This window comes from Amblyraja radiata, chromosome 1 (genome assembly GCF_010909765.2).
Source record: "Amblyraja radiata isolate CabotCenter1 chromosome 1, sAmbRad1.1.pri, whole genome shotgun sequence".
Classification (NCBI taxonomy): domain Eukaryota; kingdom Metazoa; phylum Chordata; class Chondrichthyes; order Rajiformes; family Rajidae; genus Amblyraja; species Amblyraja radiata.
Window position 1 is genome coordinate 75,724,880 of NC_045956.1, and position 27,298 is coordinate 75,752,177.

Genomic DNA, 27,298 nt, shown 5'->3' on the forward strand with positions numbered 1-27,298 from the left:
ATATGTCCAATCGTTCTTAAGTCTTTTTGTTCTTCATTCAACATTATTTATTAAAGCTCTCCTAAATGATCCAGTCTTAATTACATTACTGATTATGGGATCTGACAGAATATAAATCGTTTTAGCTTGCAACTAGAAACAGACCACACTTCAAGGTGTAATTCATTGTTTACAGTGCGCTGTGATGTTCTGGTGTCACAAAAAACTCTCTGTAAATAGAAACCTTTTTTCCATTTTAACTACTGTTAATTCAAATTTCCCTTAAAAAATACATTGGTTTAATTGCATGGAAGCATTTCCATGATACACAGGGCTGCTCCACATATTCATCATCATTGAAAACATTAGCGACGCAGTGGTGCTGGTTTCCAACGGTGACGGACGCACCACACATAGAAACATAGAAAATAGGTGCAGGAGTAGGCCATTCGGCCCTTCGAGCCTGCACCGCCATTCGATATGATCATGGCTGATCATCCAACTCAGTATCCCATCCCTGCCTTCTCTCCATACCCCCTGATCCCTTTAGCCACAAGGGCCACATCTAACTCCCTCTTAAATATAGCCAATGAACTGGCCTCAACTACCTTCTGTGGCAGAGAATTCCACAGATTCATCACTCTCTGTGTAAAAAATGTTTTTCTCATCTCGGTCCTAAAAGACTTCCCTCTTATCCTTAAACTGTGACCCCTAGTTCTGGACTTCCCCAACATCGGGAATAATCTTCCTGCATCTAGCCTGTCCAACCCCTTAAGAATTTTGTAAGTTCCTCTGTCCTCCAGTTCCTGCGGACTTCCACCACTGGAAGTATAGGATTTTGGTGTGTGTGCTTTATCATCATTCCTTACAATGCTATGTACGACCGTGATCGCAACTTCTACTGATGTGTGGATGGCCGTTGGCTCGCTAGAAGCTCACCCGCCCTTTGACAGGTCCTGTTTATGGTCCTGCCGTGGGTCCAGGTGGGGAGACGGTTTAGTCGCCGACTATCCGACCATGGAGCAGGTAGCACGGGATTACATGGTACCCGTGGCGGGGGGAACTCCCCCCGACCTGACCTGCTCCACATAATATCCCACTTAAAAAAAACCTTGCCCTTCATTGCTTTTGGGAAAATGAACCCATACTTCATCAGCAATATCTAATCTCTTGATGAACCCAATATGCACAATCTTCGATTCAATATTCTTGTCATAAAAGCAAATTTAATGTAACTGTGGCCTTGCCACAGGTTATATGGGTAAACCATAACCATTTTGCTCTTATATTATTTTGTCAAAAACCCTGAAAGATATTGACGTTTTATTAATGGTTTTACCACCTCATTCATGCAAACCAAATTATGCATTTGACCCTGAGGTTTGTGTGTTCATCCCAATAGGAACTAAGAGATAGGTCTATTGATCCCTTAAGCCTGCTCATCCATTCAATAAGATCAATATGCTAAAGCATTTACAGAAGCCAGACTGTCCAGTCACTCAAAACACAAACGGCTGGAGGAATTCAGTGTATCAGGCAGTATCTGTGGAGGGAATGGACAAATGTCTTTTTGGTCGGGACCATTCTTCAGTTCCACCAGCACTTTGTGTTGTGCTCAAGATTCTAGCACCTGTGGTTCCATGTGTGTTCAGTCATTCACATCAGTGTAGGTTTGGGAAAAAGTAATGACAAAACCATATGGTGGCAAATATGGGAAAGAATGGGAATTTGATTTTGCAGAGGCTTAACCGCCTTGTCACAGTTTAAGTTCAACGATTCCTTAAAGGTGGAAACCAGTGTTGTTCACAGCCTTAATGGTGGCTTTGAGGACCATCTATCACATTAATTTGGCCAATTATCACTACTATTCTTAATGGCCATTCATTCATGGCACTAATTTCTTTATATTTCACATAAAGCTGCAGCAAATTAGAATTTAATTGTTTCATGCACGTATGACAATTAAATACTCTTGACTCCAGCTACAACTTTACACAGAGAAGCTACGATGGCTTGGATGGGAAATGAGCGGGAGGGGGGGGGGGGGGAAGACACTTGGCTGATGAATAGGAATCTACTCATTTGGGTTAGGGGCTCTGCAGGAGCTTCGTTCTGTAATGCCTTCAAAAGAGAACTCTACAATAACAATAAAGATCACAATGAAAAATTAAAATAATCCATGCAAGAACTTATTTTCAAAATGTTTTAACAATCATGGCCACAAATAGCAACTCCATTACAGTACCTGCAAGACTTTATGAGCTTGGTCCATCAGTTTTCTCTTATATTGGGCAATTTTTGCTACAGTTGTGGCCTGGTTCTTCTGCAGTTCATTTACATCCTCAGATATAATCTGTTTGAAGGAAGCGGTTGATGTGGTCAAACAGCAGACATGAAAATGCATCTGGTGACTGCGTTTCATTGCATTATTTCAAATAGATTGATTGAAAAACACAGCATGGAAACAGGCTTGAACTATTGATCACCCGTTCACACTAGTTCAATATTATTCCACTTTTGCATTCATTCCCTACACACCAGAAGCAATTTACAGCGGCCATTTAACCTACAAACCTACACGTCTTTGGGATGTGGAAGCAATCGGAGCACTTGGAAGAAACCCGGGCTGTCACAGGGAGAATATGCAAACTCTACTAGACGGCACCCAAAGTCCGGATTGAACCTAGGTTTCTGGCGTTCTGAGGCAGCAGCTCTATTCAGCTGCGCCACTGTGTTGCTAGTGCTGCAAACCTGTGCAAAAGAACCAACTGCCACAGTCACAAAGCTCAAACTTCGTAATTGCTGGATTTTACTGGAGAGAACTGTGGATATGAATCCATCCAATGATACTGAGATAAAGAGGTAACCGGGTTCCAGGTAAACAAATCTATCTTGCTTTAATAAGAATGCTTACAATGAATCGAGGTTGTTAAAAAATTGACGATAGGAAAGCTGCAACCAGGAAAGGAAAAGCAGACCCTATTATTTCTGACATTTCGTCCAAATAAAAGGCGCCAAATAGAATCCACTCAACTGTAAAGCCAATGGAAAATGCGCGTAGAAAGCGGCCAATTCCAGGTTTGAACCTGGAGCTCTCGAACTGTGAGGCAGCTCATTTGGTGGCAGATAAAAGGGTCAGCTTAAACGGATTTAAACAGTGCTCTTAAATTTGCATAGCAATCAGTGCCACCTCCAAATAAAATAACTAAAATTATTTTGAATTATCCACATTCCTGTTTTCAAGCTTGCGAAATACTCAATGGGACCCACATTTAAAAAAAAAAATTCCAAACTACAATCCCAACTCACATCCAGTCTGCTTTGATGCTGTTTTGTCATTTGTTCCTGGAACTTAAGTCTTCTCAGCAATTCTTTAAAACCAACCATGGGCACTGGGATCAGTCTTTGGAGAAGGACACAAAGAAAATAATTAGAATTCTACTTCAACTTCTACTCTTTCAAAATAGGTTTCAACTTTTTGCAAAATAAGCAAACAAATGGAACCCTATAGATTCTGCTCAACTGAAAAGTCCACAAAAACTGAAAATTAATGGTTAATTAAACAATGACAGGAACTAAAATAATTGCAATTCGAACTGTTATAGTACTGTTTTCTAACGTTTCATTTATAATGCAACTACTCACATAAAGACTGAATAAATGAATGCTGCTTAAAGTATTTAGTTGAAATGTATTCTTAACATGTTACTGCTTTGGTCCTTCAAATATCAAGAAAGTCCAAATCTCTGTAATTATCTAAAATATCAAGATATCCTCAAATAAAAGCCACAAGGACCCATGATATGTAATAAGCTTGGGAGCTGTACCACCGTGTGGTACCTGACCCAAAATTACAGCATGTTAAGAAGGATTTATCGATTACCCAAAATGGGTCAATTTTTAATTCTGGCAACTTTAGAATTATTATATTTAAAAAATATAACCATGGAATCATTATTGTGTTTACATCTGGACCAAGGTACTAACACCAAAGGAATTGAGACCTTGAATTTTTATGGAGAGATTAATGCAAAACTGCACAAGCCAATTTAAATGTTTTCTTCTTCCTTTCAAATTATTTGATTTAAACCCATCACCTCTATTGATAAAATACAATGTTTGGACTCAACTCAGAATGTGGTACATACTTTGATTAAAATTAAATACAAAATCAAATTGCAACTGTTTCCATTGGTTATGTAAAGGATTTTGGAAAGACGACACCAAAACCTACTTTTCAGGATCAGGATTGTCAACTTTTGCTTGTTCCCAAATTATTGGATCAACACCTAAAAGACAAAAAGCCACGGATAAGGACACATTTGCTCGTGTTTCCTAAAAAATGACATTATTTTCCCATATGGTTAAGCAACATGTTATTATTGTGACAAAATAATGCTTTAAGTTACTAATGCTAATTTTATCTAATTAATCTCCCATTGGATCAACGGGAGCACCACTGAGAGGAACATTGCTGAAAACTATGAATAGAGGTAAAGACATACTAGAGAATCACAAATCATTCATAAAACAGTAAATACTCTTCAGTAAAAATTACCTTGGAGTCCTGAACGTTTCAAATTTTACTTTAACAATCAAATATTTCTTTGGAGGATAGTGATGATGCCCTCAAATGATCATGATGCACCCATGGGTCAAGAAGATGACAACTTATTTTGCAAATTCAATCACCCTTTTCTTTCCCAAATTACCAGAATGCAAGTTATCCTACCCAAGATGGGCTGGTGCTGGTGTGGGGAGAGGGTGCCAATAGCGTCTCAATGGCAAATATAGACTTAACCCTGTCTGGGCTTGCTGTTGCCAAGTTGCTGTTTGCAGCCATTCCATTTCTATCAAGCAGCAATGGGGCCTCGTGATCATACAACTATGACAAAGGCAGGCCAGAACAAAGACTCCACCCACGACAGTTGATAAACTAAGTCTCTCAGCTGGCTCAGTGACATGTCCAGGCCTAGCTGGCTGACAAATTTAGAGAACGTTTCAGAAGCAGTCGAAAACAATCAAACGATGAAAAACATTAAGATTTCTAAGGCAGTAAAAATATTTAAAGTAAATTCAAGTAATTTATTAATGTTAGCAGCCTTGCCCCAAACAGCCGTTCCTCTCAATTGAAATAAATGGGTTCCTTGTTCCTACACCAGGTCCCAACCTAACACAGATTTTACGGTCAGATTCTGCCCACCCACCCCAAAATACTGGTGAATGCTGCAAGTTTAGCGTTTGATACAATCAACATCAATGGTGCCAAAGTAGAAATAGTTGAGAGCTTCAAGTTTCTTGGTGTAAATATCACTCATGAACTGTCGTGAACCAACCACTGATGTGACAGCCAAGAAGGCACACCAAAGTCTCTATTACTGAGGAAATGCACCATGTTTTATTTAGTTTAGAGATACAGCGCGGAAACAGGCCGTTCGGCCCGCCGAGTCCACACCGACCAGCAATCCCCCGCACATTAACACTACCCTACACACACTAGGGACAATTTACATTTATACCAACCCAATTAACCTACAAACCTGTACGTCTTTGGAATGTGGGAGGGAACCGAAGATCTCGGAGAAAAGCCACGCGGTCACGGGGAGAACGTACAAACTCCGTACAGACAGCACCCGTAGTTGGGATCGAACCCAGGTCTACTGGCGCTGTAAGGCAGCAACTCTAGCGCTGTGCCACCGTGCCGCTCTAAGTTTCCAATGGCTCTTACAGAGTTTTACAAATGCACCATAGAAGCATGCCCTCAGGTCTCATTACAGCTTGGTCCGGGAACAGCTCCGCACAAAATTGTAGAGTTGTGGCGGTAGTCGAGTCCATCAAACAGACCAGATTTCCCATTCTTGACTCCACCTACACTTCACGCTACTCTGGAAAAGCAGCCAATATATGAAAGATTTGTCCCAAATGGTCATTCCGCCATCAGGGCAGAAGATACAGAAGCTCGAAAGCGCGCACCACCATACTCAGGAACAGGTCCTTCTTCTCCTCTGTCCTTCCATAAGCTATGGTACTGTCTGATTCACCTCTACCTCAATGCAGATATTGGACTTTGTCTATGTCACTGCTGCGCTACAATGCTAAGAACTATATTCTGCACTCTGTATCTTCCCCATTACTCGACCCATTGTACTGGAGTTTGACTTGATTGTATTTATTATCTGATCTGATTGGAGAGCATGCAAAACAAAGCTTTTCACTGTACCTCTGTACACATGACAATAATAATACATCTAAACCTAAACGCAGCCACCACAGGCAGTCAGAAAACGTTCACAAAATTGCAACATCCCAGTTCGGAGTTACAAGGCCTTTGCAGCGAGTCCATACGACACATGCAAGAGCCAAGAGCCTAGCAAGGAACCATTGGCATTTTCAGCAAGTTCCAACCCTTTACGTTTATCTTGCGTAATATAAGATGAAACCCAAATTGTATACAAGAGGTTGCTGAGCCATGGTGTCTGTTTATTTCCATAGTTGGGTGGTTATTGTGTAATACGCTGAAGCTGCACTACATACCAGTTGGAGGGTTCTGCAGCAGCTGTTTTATCTGGGCTGGGGAAAGCTCAGTCCTGGGTAGGGCGACAAGCACACTTAGCTGCATCAGGTGATTCTTCACGTTAGGCTGCTCCAGTGAATTAAAAAGATTTGTTGCTGAAACTCTTCTGGAGTTTCCATTTGGAAAGCGTTCAACAACATAGATCACCATTTCTGTCCTGAATGCCAAAAAATAAAGATTGTTTTCAGATTCAGTTTTCCTCCACAATCAAATATGCTTACAGTTACAAACTCCACATGTCTGGATAGATCCGTTCTCTAAATGAGAGCTATCGCCTGCATGATTTATGCAAATTATTTTAATCTTTGTTAATTTATGTCATTGAATTTATTTGCCAAAGTTGGAGAGGCTCCCAAACTATGAAACACCATATAAATAACCAGGCATATTGGGCTCAGTACTTCATATAACTGCTAAATTTGGGATCACATTTAACACTTGAATTAAGGATGGCAGGCAAGTCTCAAGTAAATCCAAGGTGGATCACTAAAATTAAACGGTCAATTTCCAGACAATGTTGATCACTTTTCACTTAGTCTTTTTCATTTATAATTATTAAGACCTGAGTGGAAGACATTTAAACACCGGTCGGATGTTATCTTTGACAGCCTCAGATTGGCTGCATTTTCAGGTATCTGCAATAATTTGTAGCAGCATTTGATGATTAGGTCCTGAATTATCGCTGTGGTCATACATACAACAATCTAATCACTGACGAAAGACCTGGCAATGCAAGAGTAAACCTAGAGAATTGTAATGGCCGTAAAATTGAAACTGCAGATGCTGAAATATGAAATAAAAATAGGAAATAGTAGAAATATATAGACCCGATTCAAAGGTTTCAAAGGTCTTTTATTGTCACGTGTACCAATTAAGGCACGGTGATATTCGTATTACCATACAGCCTTCAATACCTTATGTCCAGAGTTCAATACCTTTTGTCCAGAGTTATGATAATTGGTCTTTGATCTGAAATGTTAACTGTTTCCCTTTCTGCAAATGTTGTGGGGCCTCCTAAGCTGTACCAGCTTTTCTACAATATTTTAAACTAAATTTTCAATTTACACAGATAAATTAGTTACTATTGTAACTTAAAGTGTAAAGTGGGAAGTAATAGATGGCATTCACTATCTGTTCTGCACTACGTTACTTTTTCACTTTTGAAGCATAGGTCTGAATTCAGCCTAGCAGGATAGGGCAAGAATTTCCTTCCTGACTGCAATCAGAATTACATTTGAAACAAGGAAGACAATTCTGCATTAATCTTGAATAGGTGTGTGGATACCCAAACACAATCAGCAATCTTCATGTGGCCAGATGAAAAGTTGATGTGGAAAATGTTCGCACGGGGAGGTGGGAAGGAGAAAGAAACAAATTTAGTAATATAATAAGCAAGACACAAAGTGTTGGAGTAACTCAGCGAGTCAGACAGCATCTACAATATAATAAGCAATGTTGCCTCGAGGAGAAAATTGGGACAATTGATCCAAAAGATGAAAAATGTCTTTCCCTGCAAAGATGCTGCCTGATCAGTATTTTCTGTTGTTATTTGAGCCTTAAAGCATCTGCAGAATTGCACTTTTGTTAAGTAAACTGTTGGAGCAATCAATGTATTACTATGCTTTTACTTGTGCTACACATGTCTTGGTAGAGTACATTGTTGAATAGAAAGAGTATAATTCTACCTTTGCCTGTGTGGTAATTAACTTGATATGGTTTAATGCTGATCAAAGTACTTAGCTGCTTTCACACAATGTAATAAAGCTCTATATTGAAAGATTATGGAAATATCTTATTACTAATTCTCACTCATTTTAAACAAAGAGTTGCAGAAAATAACTCTGACAAGTAGTTCACTTACTGGTCATCTGGCAGTGCTCGGATCCCTTCAACGTTGACCATGATTTGCTGCAAACCTCCAAGAATCTTGTGCAAAGTTTCCACAAGCAATTGTTGTTGGTTTCGAATGTCTGCTTCTTTTTTGTTAAAAGCCAAAGCTACCAGACCATCCTCATCCTTATTACTGGGTATGCAGCTGAAGCCAACGGTCTGCAGGGAGATTAAAAATATAGGAGTACTGGAGTAGGTTTACTGGTATATTTTCAGGAACTCAATCTCGGAGAGCACAGAGATGCAGTAAGACTACAACCATGTAGCCTATACTCCAGGAAACACCTGCATCACAGTATCAACCATTAAGAAAATAATAGACACCAACATCTATCTATCCCTATTTGGAAGATGGTCTTCTTCAGTTATCCATTGCTTGTCACAATGAACCAAACTAAATCTGCAAGCCAATGAAATGAATGAAAAAGCTCACTCGATGGAATGATATTATTTGGTGACCTGATAATTGCCAGCTGATTAGTGTTCAGTTTCCAGATTGGACTGAAAGTTGGAGAGACATTTAGGCTTGGCTTTAGAAGCCATCTAGAAAACAAAACATAGATAAGACATAAAATGCTGGAATAGCTCAGCGGGTCAGGCAGCATCTCTGGAGAAAAGGAATAGGTGACATTTCGGGTCGGAACCCTCTTCAGACTCAAGTTCCTGTGTTAAGGTAGCTAATGACAACCACCTGAACTAGGAACAAGGCAACAATCTACATTTCCCACTTCCGAACCTTCCCTTTGTGGGAAGGGCACATATGTTGGGATGCAGAGTGAAAATCAGTTCAGTTTTGAAGCACCCTACAAAATGGAATAAAGTAATTTCAGTCTTGATTCTAATGATGGAATCCTGAAGGTAGGAGTCTTAGTTTCAGCAAACTCCTTCAGAAAGAGACCAACATTCTCACCTGCTGATTTCATCCAGCAATTGTTTGCTTGCTCGTCTTCCTCTTTCTTTAACATAGCTATAGACGAAAACAATTGCTCACTGTAGATTGATGATGCATGTGCATCTTTCAGGTGAGGGGCCGTGTTAGCCGACCACCAGACAGATAGGGCGAGTATGTTTAACTCCATGGCATGGGTCCCATTTCCACACTTAATCCCAAGGGGGAAGGATGTAGATTGATGATGCATGTGAACCAATCACACATAAGCCAGCATCACTAACTCCACCCCACTATAACACTTATACTAACACTCATTTCCCAGCACTGCAGTTCGAGCAGATAGGATGCACTGATAACCTGTCGTCCTCAGCGCTGCTAGTTTCAAGTGCTCATTAAAGATGTGTTTAAATCATACACTGTCTCTGGCTCTTGTTTACACTCACCAATGGTGTTCAAATCGTTACACTTGCGCACAAGCAAGTTTTATACCAAACTCCAGTAATCCCGCAGTTTGGGAGCTTTTTGTAGAGGTGGGTTGTAATTAAGCCATTTATTGGTCCAGAGATCAAGCTCACCGCAAACATTTTATTCCAACAATCTCCACAGCGATACCCAGCCTAGCATTAGCTGCAGATCAGATGCCAGTGCAACACTGCTGGAGTTTTATTGTCATTCATTAATTTAACTCCCACACTGTCCACGATTTCTATCGTATCAGTAAATCACACAAAGATTGTTTTCTCCTAGTTGGTTCTCCTCATTTCCATCATAAATGGATGGTTCTTTGTTCTGAAACTGTCTTTAGTTCAGTGGCAGCAGGTGGGCAATGTAGAGGGAAGCATATGGAATAAACGTTTATCATTGTGCCCACCTTTTACCACAGGTCACTTTGTATCAATGGAAACAACATCCTCAGAATACAATCAGTCAAACAGGTATTTCCTTTGACCCTTCTGCAACCACATAACACCCCTTCACTCACTAATCAACTAACAATGTCAATGTTTATTATTTTCTGTTCATCAAATCTACAAAATGATTTTTATTAACCAGCGATCACCTCTTTTGAAGACACAATTAGGGCCTCCCTACCGTAATGGTATGATTAGGATTGTTTCAAAGTCACATCCATATTTTGCTGCACCAGCAGTAAAGGGTGTTTATGAATGGGTTTTCTTCATCATCCATCTCACACAAGGTGACCACCTTCATAAAATTTGCAGTTCAGCTTTACAAGAACGTATCTATAAACACACAGTTGAAATTTGTTTACCTTAAATCGACAAAAATGATTTTCTTGAGTGAACTCGACAGGAGCCAGGTTATTGTGGAAGTAACCTTTCCCTGTTCCCCAGAAAGCCTGGAGTTGGTTCCACCTGGCTAATATGGCATCTCGTTCATCCCCCAAGAGAGTGGGTGCAGAAAGGGCACTGGCTGTGTTGATCAGCTGAACCGTCTGGGCCTGAGGCTGTACCGCCTGCCCAAAAAGACCTCCAGCTATAAACATACCACAACAAACATCATTTTCTCTCTGGGACAGAAGGTATTGGAAGAAAATCCAGGTCAACATGTAGAGAAACACTGAATTAAAATTACTTTAGGAATTAATAACAATTCACCTGCGGTGCACACAAGTTTTCAGAAGATATTGAACACAAATATAAATGTTATCCCCACTAGGTTTTTGCTGATATGCAGAGAACAGTTTAAATGATGTAGTTTGGTTTAATTTGGAAACACAGCACAAAAACAGGCCCTTCAGCCCACCTAGTCCACAATGACCAGCAATCCCCATACACTAACACTATCCTACACGCACACTAGAGACAATTTCCAATTTTTACCGAAGCCAATGTACATCTCTGGAGTGTGGGAGGAAACCAGAGCACCAGGAGGAAACTCACGTGGTCATGAGGAGAACATACAAAGACCATACAGACAGGATCAAACCCAGGTCTCTGGCGCTGTAAATCAGCAACTCTACCGCAGCGCCACCCCATATTTCATCAATGGTACTTCACCAATGCCATAACTTTTAGACTAAACTCTTGAATTACTTTCGAACACTTGTTATTAATTTCCAATATTATATTTGATGTTCAATTTAAGGTCATTTAATTTAAAGTAAAACTTAACTTAACAGAAGAAGGGTCTTGACCCAAAATGTCACACATTCCTTCTCTCCAGAGATGTTGCCTGTCCCGTTGAGTTACTCCAGCATTTTGTGTCCATCATAACTACAGGGACTTGCCTTCCCATGAACTTACTTTGCTGTTGAGCACCGAAACCACCGAATCCTCCAAATGTGGAACCAGGTACCAAACCGGGTGCCAGGCCTGTGCCTGTACCAAATCCACCACCAAATCCAAACCCTTTATTCTGTGTATTCTGGAAAAGCCCTAGGAAACAAAGAAAACCAATTGGTTTTATAAAATTGTAAAATGCATGACAACTTTCTTGTGGCTAATCCAAGATTTACTGTAGCTCAGATTCATCTAAAGGCAACATATTAAGCATTTATGTGCATACATTTAAAAAAAGGAAACTTCGAAAAGGTAATATTAGATTTTATTTAAAATAATGCCAAAAAAAGGATAGTGTGTCCTTCAGGTGCCAAAAAAACATAAACAATCCAAACAAATGACTTCCCTTGAAGTGCTATTACAGAAGACATTGCAGTAATATCAAGGCAAACGACAACGGGGCGATAAAATAGCTTCATATGCCATAACTAAAAGAATGCAAGCAGTCGTATTTAATTCCATGCATTTGGTTCCATTGCCTTCAGTGGAATGGAAACGTGGAAAGGCAAATACTGTATAACTTGGACCCACTTTGCAAAAACATGCAATGAATTTCTCCTCTCCCACATTTTCACAATGCAACCTTTGAACCAGGAATTAAATTTGGCCTTTGGTGAGATTCAAACCCATAATCCTCTGACCCCCCCCAGAAATGAATGTTTGATCAAAAACAAATGTTTGATCATTTATCCTGACCCCTAGGTACAAGGTCCACACAAATTGGGGAAGATTTTGCTATTTAAGCCTACTTTAACATCAAATTACTATTATAATTATCATCTTTACTGCATCTTTTTACTGATTTTAATAACTGCTTTTGTTTACATGAATGAGAAAAGAATACACTTGTCCAAAAGACTGAGATCAAACCTAGTCCTGAACTAATTATAGTCACTCAAACTAACTTTATTGTCACGATGCAGGCTAATTCAATGTTTATATGTTGGTTCTGGAATATGTAGCTAGTTTCCTTTGGATTTCAGTACGAACTGACTAAACTATTTTTTCCTTCCTATCAATTCCTCTCACCATTAATTGATGGAGTATGAATATTGTTGGCAATGTGATAATTTATTGTGTCTCCTTAATTTTAAGAGAAATAAGATGGCAAGTAACAATCAACCACTCTGGCAGACCCAGTGACTTGTCAGCCAGGTGCTTGTGTTAGTTACATAGGAGATTCATTAATGCTTTTTGGTACCTCAGCCAATTGAGTTTTGGGCTCCACAAAAGTTCTTTGGGAGTGATTAAAATCTTGCCCATATACATTTCTATGAGGAAGTGGTAATTCAAAAGTGATAAACTGGCTAATAATCTCACATGGAGCGTGGGTGAATTGTAACATTCACCATTGCCAACCTGACAAAAAGTCTGCTAACTCAAGTACCAAGGCCACACAAAAACATATCCATAGAACGAAGATTAAAGTTTCACCAACTCCCATGTTGCAGAATATTTGGTGACGAGACACTCCCATTCTGTAAAGTTACAAATTTATCAGAAATCTACAGATTTGAACAAATTACTTGATCTCTGCAAGGATACAATTGGAAACTGCACCCAGGCGCAGAGTGGCAGCAAACATCGGCCAGTATTCAGATGATTGCTTTGCAACAAGACTGGTGAGACTGCAATCAAATAGCCAACCTCTCTAGCTCCTGCTTAACAATGGAAAATCTGGCAACGTTTCTCACAGTGGTTATTCTCATGGAACTACATTGCAGAGAATCAGTCAACTCAGGGAGTGGGCAGAAAACAAAAGTGTCAGGAAGAATTCTATACATTAAAGATTCTGATTCAATAGTACCTCCCTTAGGACTCGGTACTTGCTCCCATGAATGAGAGCACCAATGGAACCAATGCCGAAGGCCAGTGCTGTTGTGGCTGCAGGCTGGATCTCCTGCAGTAATGAAATGGTTCAAGTGATCACATCGCCATGTGGAGCAACATGCAATGGCTACCCGAGGGCTGGTGTGAGCTGTGTGACCATTCAGCAGTGAGACGAGAAGTCCATTGCTGGAGAACTGTAGCGGCCAGTGTTGGCAGAACACTGGATCCTACAGTCTGGCTCTTCGGTCTGTTACAGAATGGGAAGAGATCTGTGGCTAACTGAAGAGAGGGGATGGAGGAGCTCCCATCGCCAGGGGAGTGATGCTAGAGAGCGCAGGACCCGAGTGGTCTGTTAACACACAGACCTATTGCACACAGATCTACAACACACATCAACGAATAATATTGCCCAACGAAGGTCTGCAATCAGCACAATGGTCAGGTGGCAGCTCTCCCACGCCCATCAAACCCCAAACTCTAAGGAGCTGCACTGCTGGTCCTGGTCTATCCAATGCCATCCTTCACAGGTAGCCTTTGCGCACCGCCCCTTTTCTCACAAAGGGTGGTGTATGGAACAAGCTGCCAGAGGAGGTAGTTGAGGCTGGGACTATCCCAACGTTTAAGAAACCGTTAGACAGGTACATGGATAGGACAGGTTTGGAGGGATATGGACCAAACGCAGGCAGGTGGGACTAGTGTAGCTGGGACTTGTTGGTCGCTGTGGGCAGGTTGGGCTGAAGGTCCTGTTTCCACACTGTATCACTCTATGACTCCATTACCAAGGTGATTCGCTCTACATTATGCCATATGCATTGAGATCATCATTTCATTGCTGCAGGAGCACCAGTGGGAGGTCTGAGGTCTGTACTATATTCCCAGCACTGCAGCACCCAGCCCAAGCCAATGTGTGTTTTTAATAAAATGTTTTTAATAAAATACTTATGCATTTCAGAACAACAGGATCAAAGTCATAATATAGACACGTGGACTTGTATTAAGTGTGCTACTGGTATTAATGGACAAATAATATTTATCTAGTGCCTTTTTCATGGTAAATCCTCAAGATGTACAAACTACCATCAGACAAAACTTGGCAGCAGCCACATAAGGAGACATTAGGACAGATGAACAAAAGCTTGTTCCGCGGAGTTTAAGAAACACCTTAAAAGGGGAATGTGATGACTGTTGGCAGCTGACAGGACAGTTGCCAAATCAGGGCTGATCAAAAGGCCACAAATGTAAAGTTCCAGAAAGATTCTCGGACCAGAGGAAAAAGACAGGTCAAAGTCATGGTGGATATTTGAAAACAGAGGTGAGAGTTTTAAAATCGGGGCATTATGAAGATAAAATTGTGTAGGAAAGAACTGCAGATGCTGATATAAATCGAAGGTAAACACAAAATGCAGGAGTGACTCAGCGGGACAGGCAGCATCTTTGGAGAGAAGGAATGGTCGAGAGAGACCCTTCTTCAGACTCATGTCATCACAGTAAATGGAAACCAATCTTATTCAGTCATCAAACTAAAACCGGAGAGAAGAACAGTGACTCGGAAAAAAATGAGCTAATAATCAGGATCAAGACAATGTCTTTGTATCCCAATATTTAGTTGAAGTAAACTTTTGCTCAGGTGGCAGTGTGCTGTGAAAGGCAGGGGCAAGGTGAAGACAGCTATCATGACAGTATATGCGAGAGACACAGTGACATGGCAGCTGGTATTACACTCCCACAGGTCCAGGTTCAACCCTGATTTGTGTGTGGAGATTGCACATTCTCCCATTAACCATGTGCATTTAATCCAAAAAAGGACACAAATTGCTGGAGTAACTCAGCAGGTCAGGGAGTATCCCTGGAGAACATGGATAGGTGACGTTTTGGGCCCTTCTTCAGAACCTCCCTCCATGAAACTTAACCTATCATTGTTCTCCAAAGATGCTGCCTGACCTGCTGAGTTACTCCAGCACTTGGTGTACTTTTTTGCAAACCAGAATCTGCAGTTCCTTATTTCTGCGTTTCATTCAGATACTTGGTTCCTCCTAAAGATGGGCAGATAGGTTACCGATGGAATTGTTCAGCTATGAACTGGCATAAACCCACTGTACTTACTGTCTCCCTATGTATCATAAATAAATAAGTGTGTGAAAATCAACACTCTGTTTGCAGATCACATTGCTGTGATATACATGAGAAATAGGATGGGACCAAATATACTACAGAGGGAATGGCGTGAGTAAGGGAAGAGCAGCCATTGCAGATAATTCTATTGTTACAACATACCAGACAAGAAAGCAAACAGCTGAAGGCAGTCAGCTGACTGGCAGTGCACTAATGAGTAAACTAGACAATGAGTACAGAGGCCAAATTCCCTGGTGCCCTCAGGTTAGTCCGGATGACAATTAATTAAACCGCTAGGTGCTGTCAAATATGCATCTCTTAGACTTAAACAAATCAAAGAATCAAAGACTGTCCTTGGGGAGAGGAGCCAGAATAATAGAATTAATTGGGTTATGGTCCAGCAGATCAGTCCTCAAGAAATGTCTTGCTGAATGATAAAGCTAGGAATCAATTTATCTTTGAAAGTTTAGAACATTAGAAATGGCCACATAAATATGTTGTAAAGATGAAAGGGAGAAGAGACAACATGAAGCCAAGCCAGTACACAATTCTACTCAGATCATGGTCCAAATGACTGAGGTCGACTAGTGGATTTATTTAATTTTAGAACAGGGCCAGCTGGATGTGGGTCAAGATTAGTGATTTATTGGCTGCTGTTTTCCCAACAATAGTCCAGTGATTTAGTGACCAGTCATTTCAGTATTTAACATGGATATTGACCTAATTTTGTCTTAAAGAAGCAAGCCATTAATTTTGAAATAGGGACCTCTCATTCTAAATTCCCCCCTAGGAGGACAAGTCCATCGGCGGGTTCCCTGTAGGCTCTTTTATATTTCACTCACTAAGCATCCTGAAAGAGTACATTATATTTATTTCTATTAGTTTAATCTTTAATTGACAAGCCGTTTCAATATTTTCAATACTTGTGTTAATGTATCTTTAAGCATTTAAGATTTTAATAACCAAGATTCCTGATGTGTTTTCAAGATACGCATTCTTGTTTAATAAATAGAGAAATATTTGCATGTCACAATTTTAGTTAAAAAATGTTTTTTCCCCTACATTCTCTTTATGTCAGGTCCTTATCAGTATTTACCAAAAATGTAACCAAACTCAAATCTCTTATAAGTACTAATCTGACTGAGACGTTATGGTTGGCGCTGTATTTTATACTTTGCAGTTATCTAAGAAAGAATAGCTGTGAAAGAAACTCAACTTTCGAGGTGCAGTAATAGGAACGGATTCCCGAGGACCTGAAAATCTAAACCACACCGAGTATATAAACCCAGCATAACTAGGATTTATGTAGACTTTATATATTTAGAATTCTCTTCATAAATGCCAATGAATATTACTCAATAGGCAAGGCAGATGGTAGAGGATTGTTTTAGTGAGATGATGCCTTTCACTAGTGATCTTTGCTGTTAGTGATTGAACGTGATCATTGGATGTGAATGTAGGAGGGCAATTTTAAAGCTACATTGATATCAATGGGAAGGCGGTGGAACAACAATAGCAGGCATTTCTGGGAATAATCCAAAAGATGCAGGATCATTTCATTCCAAAAAGGAAGAAAGATTCTAAGGAGAGTAAGAGGTGACCGCGGCTGACAAGGGAAGTCAACGACAGTATAAAAATAAAAGAGAAGACATATAACATAGCAAAGTTGACCAGAAAGCCAGAGGATTGGGAAACTTTTAAAGATCAACAGAAGGTAACTAAAAAGTCAACAAGGGGAGAAAAAAAATGGAGCGACTGGGCTTGTATTCTCTGGAATTTAGATGAGAGGGGATCTTATAGAAACATATAACTTTTTTTAAGGGATTGGACACGCTGGATGCAGGAAACATGTTCCCGATGTTGGGGGAGCCCAGAACCAGGGGCCACAGTTTAAAAATAAGGGGTAGGCTTATCTACCCAGAGAGTTGCGAATTTGTGGAATTCTCTGCATCAGAAGGCAGTGGAGGCCGATTCATTGGATGCATTCAAGAGAGAGTTAGATTAAGCTCGTGGAATCAAGGGGTATGGGGAGAAGGCAGGAACGGGGTACTGATTGTGGATGATCAGCCATGATCACACTGAATGGCGGTGCTGACTCGAAGGACTGAATGACCTACTCCTGCATTTATTGTCTATGTATCTCTGGCTATGTAATGTGTTTGGTGAAATTGGGTGTGAGGTGGCAGATGGAAGAGTTCAATCGAGAAAATGTGAGGCAATAATTTTGTAAGTACTAATGAGGCTAGAACATCTACAATGATTGATATGTCCTAGGAAGCAGTGGGACCTTGGGGTACTTCAGAGATCCTTGAAGATGACAGTGCAAGTAGATAATGTGGTTAGGAAGACATGGGATAAGGCTTTCATTGAGGGCCTGTCCCACTTAAGCAACTTTTCAGCAACTGTCTTCGACCTTCAAGCTCGAGGGCACTCGCCTGAAAAACCTCCAGCTGGATCGACCATCAGCGATGAAACCACAAGCTGAATCGACTGTCAGCACACACGGCAAAGGCGGGGGCCAGGGAAAGTGGGGGAGCGCTGTCTGAAATTCACACCCGCGATGAAGGTAAAAGCACGGTAAGTCCTTTAGAGAGCGGGGAGGGGGGGGGAAGGGGTGAGAAGGGGAGGGGAGAAGGGGGGGGGGGAGGGGAGAAGGGGGGGAGGGGAGAAGGGGAGGGGGGAGGGGAGAAGGGGGGGGGGGAGGGGAGAAGGGGAGGGTGAGAAGGGGGGGAGGGGAGAAGGGGGGGAGGGGAGAAGGGGGGAGGGGAGAAGGGGGGGAGGGGAGAAGGGGGGAGGGGAGAAGGGGGGGAGGGGAGAAGGGGGGGGAGGGGAGAAGGGGGGGAGGGGAGAAGGGGGGGAGGGGAGAAGGGGGGGGAAGGGAGAAGGGGGGGGAAGGGAGAAGGGGGGGGGAAGGGAGAAGGGGGGGGGGGGGAGAGGGGAGGAGGGGGGGAGGGGAGAAGGAGGGGGAGGGGAGAAGGAGGGGGAGGGGAGAAGGAGGGGGAGGGGAGAAGGGGGCGGGAGGAGGGGGCGGGAGAAGGAGTGGAGACACTTTTAAGAAGCCAGACAACTTTTAATAAAGTTTAGTGGGCATTTAACATTACCGGTTGGTTTTCCTTGGTTCTGAAAACTCCAATGAGCCAATTAAAATGCCCTGTCAGCAAAGTAGCCTACGGTTACCTCGACTGCCTATAACTACATGGCGCCCCCACTCCACTGCACTATGAGTTCAAAAGAACCATGCCGACCAATTTTCACTCGCGGAAAAATTTTCAGCATGATTAAACATTTTCCTCGACCAAACCGAGGTCGCGAGTATGCGGGAACTTCTCTCGAGCATTTAGGAGAGTTACAGTGACCTAGTAGGACCACGTGTCGACCATGCTGCGAGTTTGTGGCGAGCGCAAACTCTTCTAAACTCGCAAATTAGGTCGCCATAGTGGGACAGGCCCTTTAGTTAACTTTGGTAATGCCTCAAATGGAGTAATGTTTGTCGTCCTGGCTCACACGCAACAGGAACATTGTGACAGCACTAGAGAGGCTACAGAGAAGCATCACTGAGATGTTGCCTGGGAGGAGTGACCGGATAAGCCAGGTCTCTGCTCTCCCTGGACCTGAGGAGATTAAGAAGGGACTTGATTGAGATATACAAGGATATGAAGGCCATAAATAAGGAAGATTGCAGGAAACGTTTCCCATATAAGTAGTCACAACAAGAGTGCAATAATTGAGGATAAGGAGGAAGAGATTCAGAGGGGAACTTTCTCACCCAGAGAGTGGTGAATACCTGAAATGCATTACTTAAGTGAATGGTTACTGCTCGATCACAGACAGCATTGAAGGAATCTCGAAATTAACATTTAAATTGCTTCAGCATAGAAGGCTATGAGCCAAGTGCTTGGAAATGGGATTAATGCTGATAGGTGCCCACTTGTGAATTTTGTGGGCCGATTGGATTGTTTTATGACTCTATTTGAATTTAGACACCTTTTTGAAAGTTCAACCCAATTATCTTACTACTGCAGTGTGCTTTTATTAATTTTCTGTAAAAATTATTTCTGGGAACATTTGCCATATGACTACTGCGATTTCAAATGGTATCTTATCCTGTTGCAAAACTTGGTAAATCCCACATTTCGCTGTTCTTTTTCCAAACCTCAACAAATAATTTTTCTGCATGCTTTCCCAATTAAAAGCCCAAATTGATTTGGTTCTCACCACCTTACCGGCAGGGGGATGGGTTTCAGATCAAAACTACCTGCAAAATGTAAAATATCTTCTCTCCCAAATCATCTTGCATCTTTTACCTAAAACTTGATATATCTGTAACATTGCGATCTTAAATTTCCATTAAGGGGAACAGCTTCCCTCAATCAAATCTGTTCATTTCAGAAACCTCCCGATTCTCCAGTCTAACTTCATAGCTGAAGTTCCTCATCCCTGGAGTAATGGTACTAAGTCTTTACTGCCTCTAGGGCTCTAAGTCTTTAGGGCTTCTTCACCCTTGCCAGCAAATGGTGACCAGAATCGGAAGCAATGGTCCATTCATGGCCCCAGCCAGCAACCCCACATAACTTTCCCTCTCTATCCCCTCCCCCTTCCCAGTTCTCCCACCAGTTCTTCCTGTCTCCGGCTACATTCTATCTTTGTCCCGCCCCCTCCCCTGACATCAATCTAAAGAAAGGTCTCGACCCGAAACGTCGCCCATTCCTTCACTCCAGAGATGCTGCCTGTCCCGCTGAGTTACTCCAGCTTTTTGTGTCTACCCCACATAACTTCCCTGCTTTCATACCCTGCCATTTGGTTAGGCCGCAAGTGGTCACTATATTCCAGTCAAGAAAACAACCAATTGCCCTTAGTCCCTGCCTTCAATCCAATTTTCTATCCAGATCATTGTTATTGATTTCCTCTAACAGAAATGTGCTGATTCAAGAACTTGCAGCTCATTTATTACACAGTAGCATTCACTGCCATCCACTCCACTGTTAGCTACCATCACCTACTTTAGGCAAAAGAACAAAACGTTATGTGCACATAGGTATTGTTCTAATTCTCTCTGGCAAGCGTTTACCATTACCTGTTACCCCAGGATTGGCAGGTGTTGAGAAATTGAAAGCAGGAGCAGCTGTCGCAGTTGTGCCAAACCCTCCAAAACCACCTATGTGGATATTTAAGAAAAAATCAGTTCAACAAAAAGTAAATTAACTTCTTACACCTTTGTATTTGTGACCCACCATTATTTCAAAACATTGATAGTAATACAGTGTTTATAGCTTTAGTAAATCCAAATTTCACAATTTCTCACTCTTAAAAACACTTAGATTCAATCTCAGACAAAAGTTATAGGGCAACAATATGATTAGCAAATTATTATATTTGTGTGTGATTCAAAGTTCCTTCCTACCTCCAATGACACCAATATCACCCCTTCACCAGCACAGAGAAAACATCCATAAACTACAAGATCAAGCTGAAGCAAGAGAGTTCCCAGGTTCACTTATGCAGTCATCTAAAAATGGGTCAATTGCTTTGGATCGATTGGAACTTCCCTCATACAAGAGGAGACGGGACAAATATTTTGAAGCCAAATGTGGTGCCATCAATCCTATATTAGTTCTAGGGTGATCCCACATATTATGAACCAAAGAAAAAATGTGAAACACGGAACTTCCAATCCAATTAATTACAACCATGTTATTAGATATTACGTTTAATCCAGCTAACTTTGGAAACTAGCCTTTAGCATCTGTCCATGTAATACTTAGGTTGTCTTTCTGTGAAATAATTGTAGAGATGAAGGAGTCAGACAGGTGAAAACATTGTCTACCAAGTCCGCAGCAATCACTAGACTCCCATTTACATCAATCCATCCTCCTCAATAAACCCAGACTGGATCACTCACCTCCACATTAGGGGCATATTTACAATTAGCCCACCAACCCACATATGTTTGGGATGTGGGAGAAAATCAAAGCAGCCACAAAATCACAGGGAAAACATGCAAACTTCGACAGCAGCCAGTGTGTCACCCATACCATTGTGTCACCCATGCCATTGTGTCACCCATGCCATTGCGCCATCCATACCATTGCGCCACCTATACCAGTGTCACCCATGCCATTGTGCCATGCATGACATTGTGCCACCCATGCCACTGTGTAGCCCATACCATTGTGTCACCCATACCAGTGTGCCACACATACCATTGTGCCACACATACCATTGTGCCACCCATGCCATTGTGCCATGCATGACATTGTGCCACCCATGCCACTATGTAACCCATACCAGTGTGCCACACATTCCACTGTGCCACACATGCCACCCATACCATTGTGCCACCCATGTCACTCATACCAGATTCCTCCCTCTGAGCTAATGATACTGGTTTAATGAACATGCAATCAGTTTTGAGGCCAAACATAAGGCATCAACTAAGCATGCATAAGACTGAATTAAAAGCATTCTATAAAAATAGCAGTTCCGATGCATTCTCATTGCCAGAAATAATTAACCTGTTTCTCTTGTTCACAAATGCCTGACTATTTTCCAAAATGCTTTACTTTCTTATATTTTGCTTTGGTTATTTCCAAAACCACATGCAGATTCAATAGCTACTTTAGGACATCAAGAAGGAACCGCAATAAAAAATATTTACATGTATTTCCAGATTATTTCGAACAGATATTTGACAGTTTGATTATATACCATCAAAACAATATTGTCTTTTGACTTGTTGGAACAGCAAAGACTAAGTTGTTGAATGTTACTTTCATCTCTAACATCATCCTCTATTGCCCTGAAGACGTTGACATTTGCAGCAGCCATTTTCAATGCATCCAAGCAGCCTCCTGTTAATTGGTGTGTCAGAGGTTATGGGAGAAGGCAGGAGAATGGAGTTAGGAGGGAGAGATAGCTCACTCATGATTGACTGGCGGATTAGACGTGATGAGCTGAATGGCCTAATTCTACTCCTATCACTTATGATCTTACTTACGAATTGGTTACTCACTACATGGATCCAGGGACAGAGCATCAGCATGATGATTGTCGCAGCCGCACCTTGGGTTATTATGCAATGTTCATTATTTGACATATCAGGGCAGTTAACAGGTGCAAAACCAAAATGTGCTATTTTTCATTATCCTGTAGCAAGGAAGTCAAGTACTGCACTGATCTGTCTATAAACAACCAATTAAAAAAATAAATCATTCAGTAGTATTGATTCCCATTTATATCTAAAGAATGAAATAAGAAGTTTACTTTATAGGTATAACCCAGAATACCGATTAAGCCAATAACTGGTTGCTCTCATGTCAAATTAATACGACCTACTTACTGCTTAGAATTAAACTTTGACTTGTTTTACAGAACAAAAATGGCACACTGTAAAGGTGGCAGCATTAAAATCAAAAGCACACGTGGATGTTGAGAGGAAATGTTTCAACATTCGCTTATATATTCATATCCAATCATGCTATGATGTTAAAGGAAAGCACAGAGCAGAAGCAATTTGTCAACAAAGGGGTAAAACGCTGGGTTTCTCCAGGAGTATACTTACAATGATGTAAATCTCATCAGTTGCACAGACCGATTTTCGGTTAAAGTAATTACAGAAAAGATGTCCAGGTGAGAGCTGCATTATTTATCAGATTTATGAGGATTGTTCAAATTTAAGAAGGGTTATAATAACATAGACAGAAACTCTAACCACTGACAGGAAGGTTCCTTAACCAGAGGATAGAAGAGTAAGATATTCAAGAAAAAACCCGGAATGGAAAATAAGTTTTTTTTTTTCAAAAACCCAGTTTTATAGTATAACTAGACCAAGTGCAGACCCGTTGGGTCTGCTCCCCCAACGCAGCCGTTCCCTACCCGTAGCCCCCACGGGAGACATGGTCCTCCAACTCAAGCCGTTCAGGACTCAGCAGTGCGGCTCTTTTTAAATGGCGTCTTTGAGGCGAGATGCAGGCGCCAGCAGCCGTTATGGTCGCTGGCCAGCAGGAGGCGACAGAATGAGTGAGTGGGGGGGGGGGGGGGAGAGGGGGGAGAAGGATTTTATTAAAAATGTGTACATAAACACGACAAAATTTAATCAGGAGTGGGTACTTGGAATGAAAAGTGAAATCTCTACCGAAATGGAAGAAATCTGGGCGTTTGTGGGTCTGGTGTTGGCGTAGCAACGAACCAAAGGCTGGCACGCACAGGCTGGCAACCACAAGTCAGGCAGAAACACAGCCAGCCAGCAGCCACAGAGTTTCAATATTATACTAGACTAAGTGGGACCCGTTGGGTCCCAGCATCACACAGGAGGGCTGGTCATCCAACGCAATATTCCACCTCTCCACCAATTCTAATATTGGTGGCCAGTTGGGGGGGGGGGGGGGCTTTCTGGAGCGCTAGTATGGGTGTTGTGGGCTGAAGGGACTGGTTTCCAGAAGGCTGGTATGCAAATTGTGCGCCAAATGGATTCTTGGGCTGGCGTCTCAGTCAATCAAGCCTGTTGTGCTGGCAACTCACTCACTCACGGCTGGTGGGCTGGTAGTTGACCCACGGCTAATCCTTGAAATTCTATTTCAAGCAGGGTATAAGGCTACCAAATTCGTGCAGTTTCTTACCATTTCTAGCAGGGTGCAAGGCCACCAAATTCAAGTGCAGTTTCATACCATTTGAAGTAAGGTGCAAAGCCACTAAAGGCAGCGAGTCGTGACCTCTCCCTCCTCCATCTTGCAGAGACTGAACCACACCCACATTTCCAGGTTTAATAACCGCTCCCCCCCCCCCCCCCCCCCCCCCCCACCGGAAAAAGTGTGGCTTTCATGGAGTGATTGACAGGAGAGAGATTCTCAACATTTAAAAAAAAACTAATAACACTTTTATTTTTCATTGATGGGAAGAATTCTCTGCACCTGCTCAGCGGAGATGGACTGAGTAAGATGGCCAAAAATCACAGCCGTATGTGGTAGCGTTTTATCTAAAATCAATATACAGTGCAAACAGGAAGTAAGTGCATTTACAGTAATGCCTTTTAACTTCAAGCCAAAGCACCCAAACCACCATTTGCAGTAAGTAGTGCCTTTCAACTTCATGCCACCATTTGCAGTAAGTGGTGTATTTCAACTTCAAGCCACACCCAAGCCATCATTTGCAGAAATAGTGCCTTTCAACTTCAAAGCTCCCAAGCCACCATTTGCAGTAAGTAGTGCCTTTCAACTTCAAGCCATAGCAACCAAGCCTCCATTCGCAGTAATACAGGTGCACAACCTTTTATCCGAACATCCAAATAACGAAAACCTCCGAATAGCGGACATTTTTTCGGTTCTTGAAGAAAGGTCCTTGAAGACGTTCAACGAGGGCGGCCTGCAGAGGTGACAGCGGAACCTCCGGTCGGTCCTTGAAGAAAGGGGAACTAAATCCCCATTCATAAAAGAGAAGGTGAGGGTATATTGCGCGGGAGGGTTAATAATTGACAATCTGCTGCTGCCTGCCCGCTGAGTTAAAAAGTTCCGACGGTAGACTCACGATACACAGTGTATCGTGAGTCTTGTGTGAGAACTTTTTAACTCAGCGGGCAGGCAGCAGCAGATTGTTGCTCCCTTCAGTTTCACCTCACCTACACCCCTCTGCTTCCCGGCCATGTGTGCGTCCCCTTCCTTCCCCTCTCCAGCTCCCCGCCCATTGCACCGGTGCGGGGGCTTTGCACTGTCTTCACGTCGGCGATGCCAGCAGGTCAGTGCCAGTCACAGGAGACGTCAGGACCAACGGGACACCGACCCCCAGGCCCACTGCAAGCACGGAGATCCCAGAGACCCACAGCCAGCAGCAGCCCAGCCCCGTTCCAACTCCATAGGAACACGCTCCCCGTAGGGACAGAAGCTGATGGTGTGCAAGGTACGTCTTGTTCTTGGGGTTGCGGATGAGGGGGCGCAGCTCGGGCTGTGACGTCTCCGGCCACCACCCTGTACAGGAGCTGAGACTGGGAACTGTGGGGTTGTTTGCAGTTGCAGAAGGAGGGGGCAAGGGCGGTACAGTTCCCACTCAGCTCCAGTCCAGGGGGGTGGCCAGAGACGTCAGGACCAACGGGACACCGACTGCAAGCACAGAGATCCCAGAGACTCACAGCCAGCAGCAACTCTAGCCCAGCCCCGCTCCAACTCCAGAGGAACCCGGGTTGCGGATGAGGGGACGCAGCTCGGGCTGTGGGCGAACTGCCACTTGTCGCTGTAGCGGCCCATCGGGGAGCGGGTTCCTGTTGGTCCTGAAGTCTCCGGCCACCCCCCTGGACAGGAGCTGAGAGACGTCAGGACCACCAGAAGCCGCTCCCCGATGGGCCGCTACGGCGACAAGTGGCATTTCGCCCACAGCCCGAGCTGCGCCCCCTCATCGGGACACCGACCCCCAGGCCCACTGCAAGCACGGAGATCCCAGATCAGCAACTCCAGCCCAGCCCCGCTCCAACTCCAGAGGAACATGCTCCCCGTAGGGGCAGAAGCTGATGGTGTGCAAGGTAGTCTTGTTCTTGGGGTGGCGCAGCTCGGGCTGTGGGCGAACTGCCACTTGTCGCCGTAGCGGCCCATCGGGGAGCGGATTCCTCTGGAGTTGGAGGGACAGGGAGACACAGCGGCTTTTGAGAATGGTGGGCAATCACTTCCAAAGTTCCGCCCACACAGTCAGTACACCTCTCCTACACTTGTCTCCCGCACTAAGATCATCTCGCAGAGAATGATCCCAACCTAACCCTCCCTATTCTCTCCTATTCTGCAAGAAAAAACTACATTGAAGACTCAAACTCGCGAACGAGTAACTGCCGGGATCGAGGCGCAAACTCGCGACCTTGCGGATATAAGCTGAACACTCTACCACTGAGCCAGCCGTTAAAATCTACGCTAAAAGTCTTCCAATCCGAAAGCCGAAAAATTCCGAATTACGAAAAGTGTCTGGTTCCAAGGCTTTCGGATGAAAGGTTGTGCACCTGTAGTGCCTTTCAACTTCAAGTCAAAGTACCCAAGCCACCATTTGCAGTAAGTAGTGCCTTTCAACTTCATGCCACCATTTGAGGTAAGTAATGCCTTTCAACTTCAAGCCATTGCACCCAAGCCACCATTTGCAGTAAGTACTGCCTTTCAACTGTAAACCAAAGCACCCAAGCCACCATTTGCAGCAAGTAGTGCTTTCAACTTCAAACCAAAACACCCAAGCCATCATTTGCAGTAAGTAGTGTCTTTCAACTTCATGCCACCATTTGCAGTAAGTAGTGCCTTTCAACTTCAAGCCACACCCAAGCCATCATTTGCAGGAAGTAGTGCCTTTCAACTTCAAGTCAAAGCAACCAATCCACCATTTGCAGTAAGTAGTGCCTTTCAACTTCAAGCCAAAGCAACCAAGCCACCATTTGCAGTAATAGTGCCTTTCAACTTCATGCCACCATTTGCAGAAAGTGGTGTCTTTCAACTTCAAGCCACACCCAAGCCATCATTTGCAGTAAGTGGTGTCTTTCAACTTCAAGCCACACCCAAGCCACCATTTGCAGTTAGTACCTTTCAACTTCAAAGCTCCCAAGCCACCATTTGCAGTAAATGGTGTCTTTCAACTTCAAGCCACACCCAAGCCACCATTTGCAGTAAGTAGTGCCTTTCAACTGCAAGCCAAAGCAACCAAGCCACCATTTGCAGTAATAGTGCCTTTCAACTTCAAGCCAAAGCTCCCAAGCCACCATTTGCA

The 27,298-nt window shown here is 42.8% G+C and overlaps 1 protein-coding gene and 1 long non-coding RNA gene across 5 annotated transcripts in view; one reads left to right on the forward strand and one right to left on the reverse strand.

The window, feature by feature from the left end:
* nup54 (nucleoporin 54) overlaps positions 1–27,298 on the reverse strand; it is a 51,608-nt gene that overhangs the window by 6,561 nt on the left and 17,749 nt on the right. For 2 of the 4 annotated variants that reach the window (XM_033024601.1, XM_033024617.1), the window contains 8 exons: positions 20,655–20,735; positions 11,603–11,734; positions 10,609–10,832; positions 8,415–8,602; positions 6,514–6,710; positions 4,214–4,268; positions 3,289–3,382; positions 2,225–2,332 (listed from right to left, as the gene is read on the reverse strand). In XM_033024601.1, coding sequence (XP_032880492.1) covers positions 2,225–2,332; positions 3,289–3,382; positions 4,214–4,268; positions 6,514–6,710; positions 8,415–8,602; positions 10,609–10,832; positions 11,603–11,734; positions 20,655–20,735 — 1,079 coding nt within the window. The remainder of the gene's footprint in view (positions 1–2,224; positions 2,333–3,288; positions 3,383–4,213; positions 4,269–6,513; positions 6,711–8,414; positions 8,603–10,608; positions 10,833–11,602; positions 11,735–20,654; positions 20,736–27,298) is intronic. The other 2 variants (XM_033024607.1, XM_033024624.1) reach the window with 1 other exon arrangement.
* Positions 1,019–20,455, forward strand: LOC116975479. Its single transcript, XR_004412631.1, has 3 exons — positions 1,019–1,029; positions 3,837–3,839; positions 20,394–20,455. It is a non-coding gene; the product is annotated as an uncharacterized LOC116975479 (long non-coding RNA).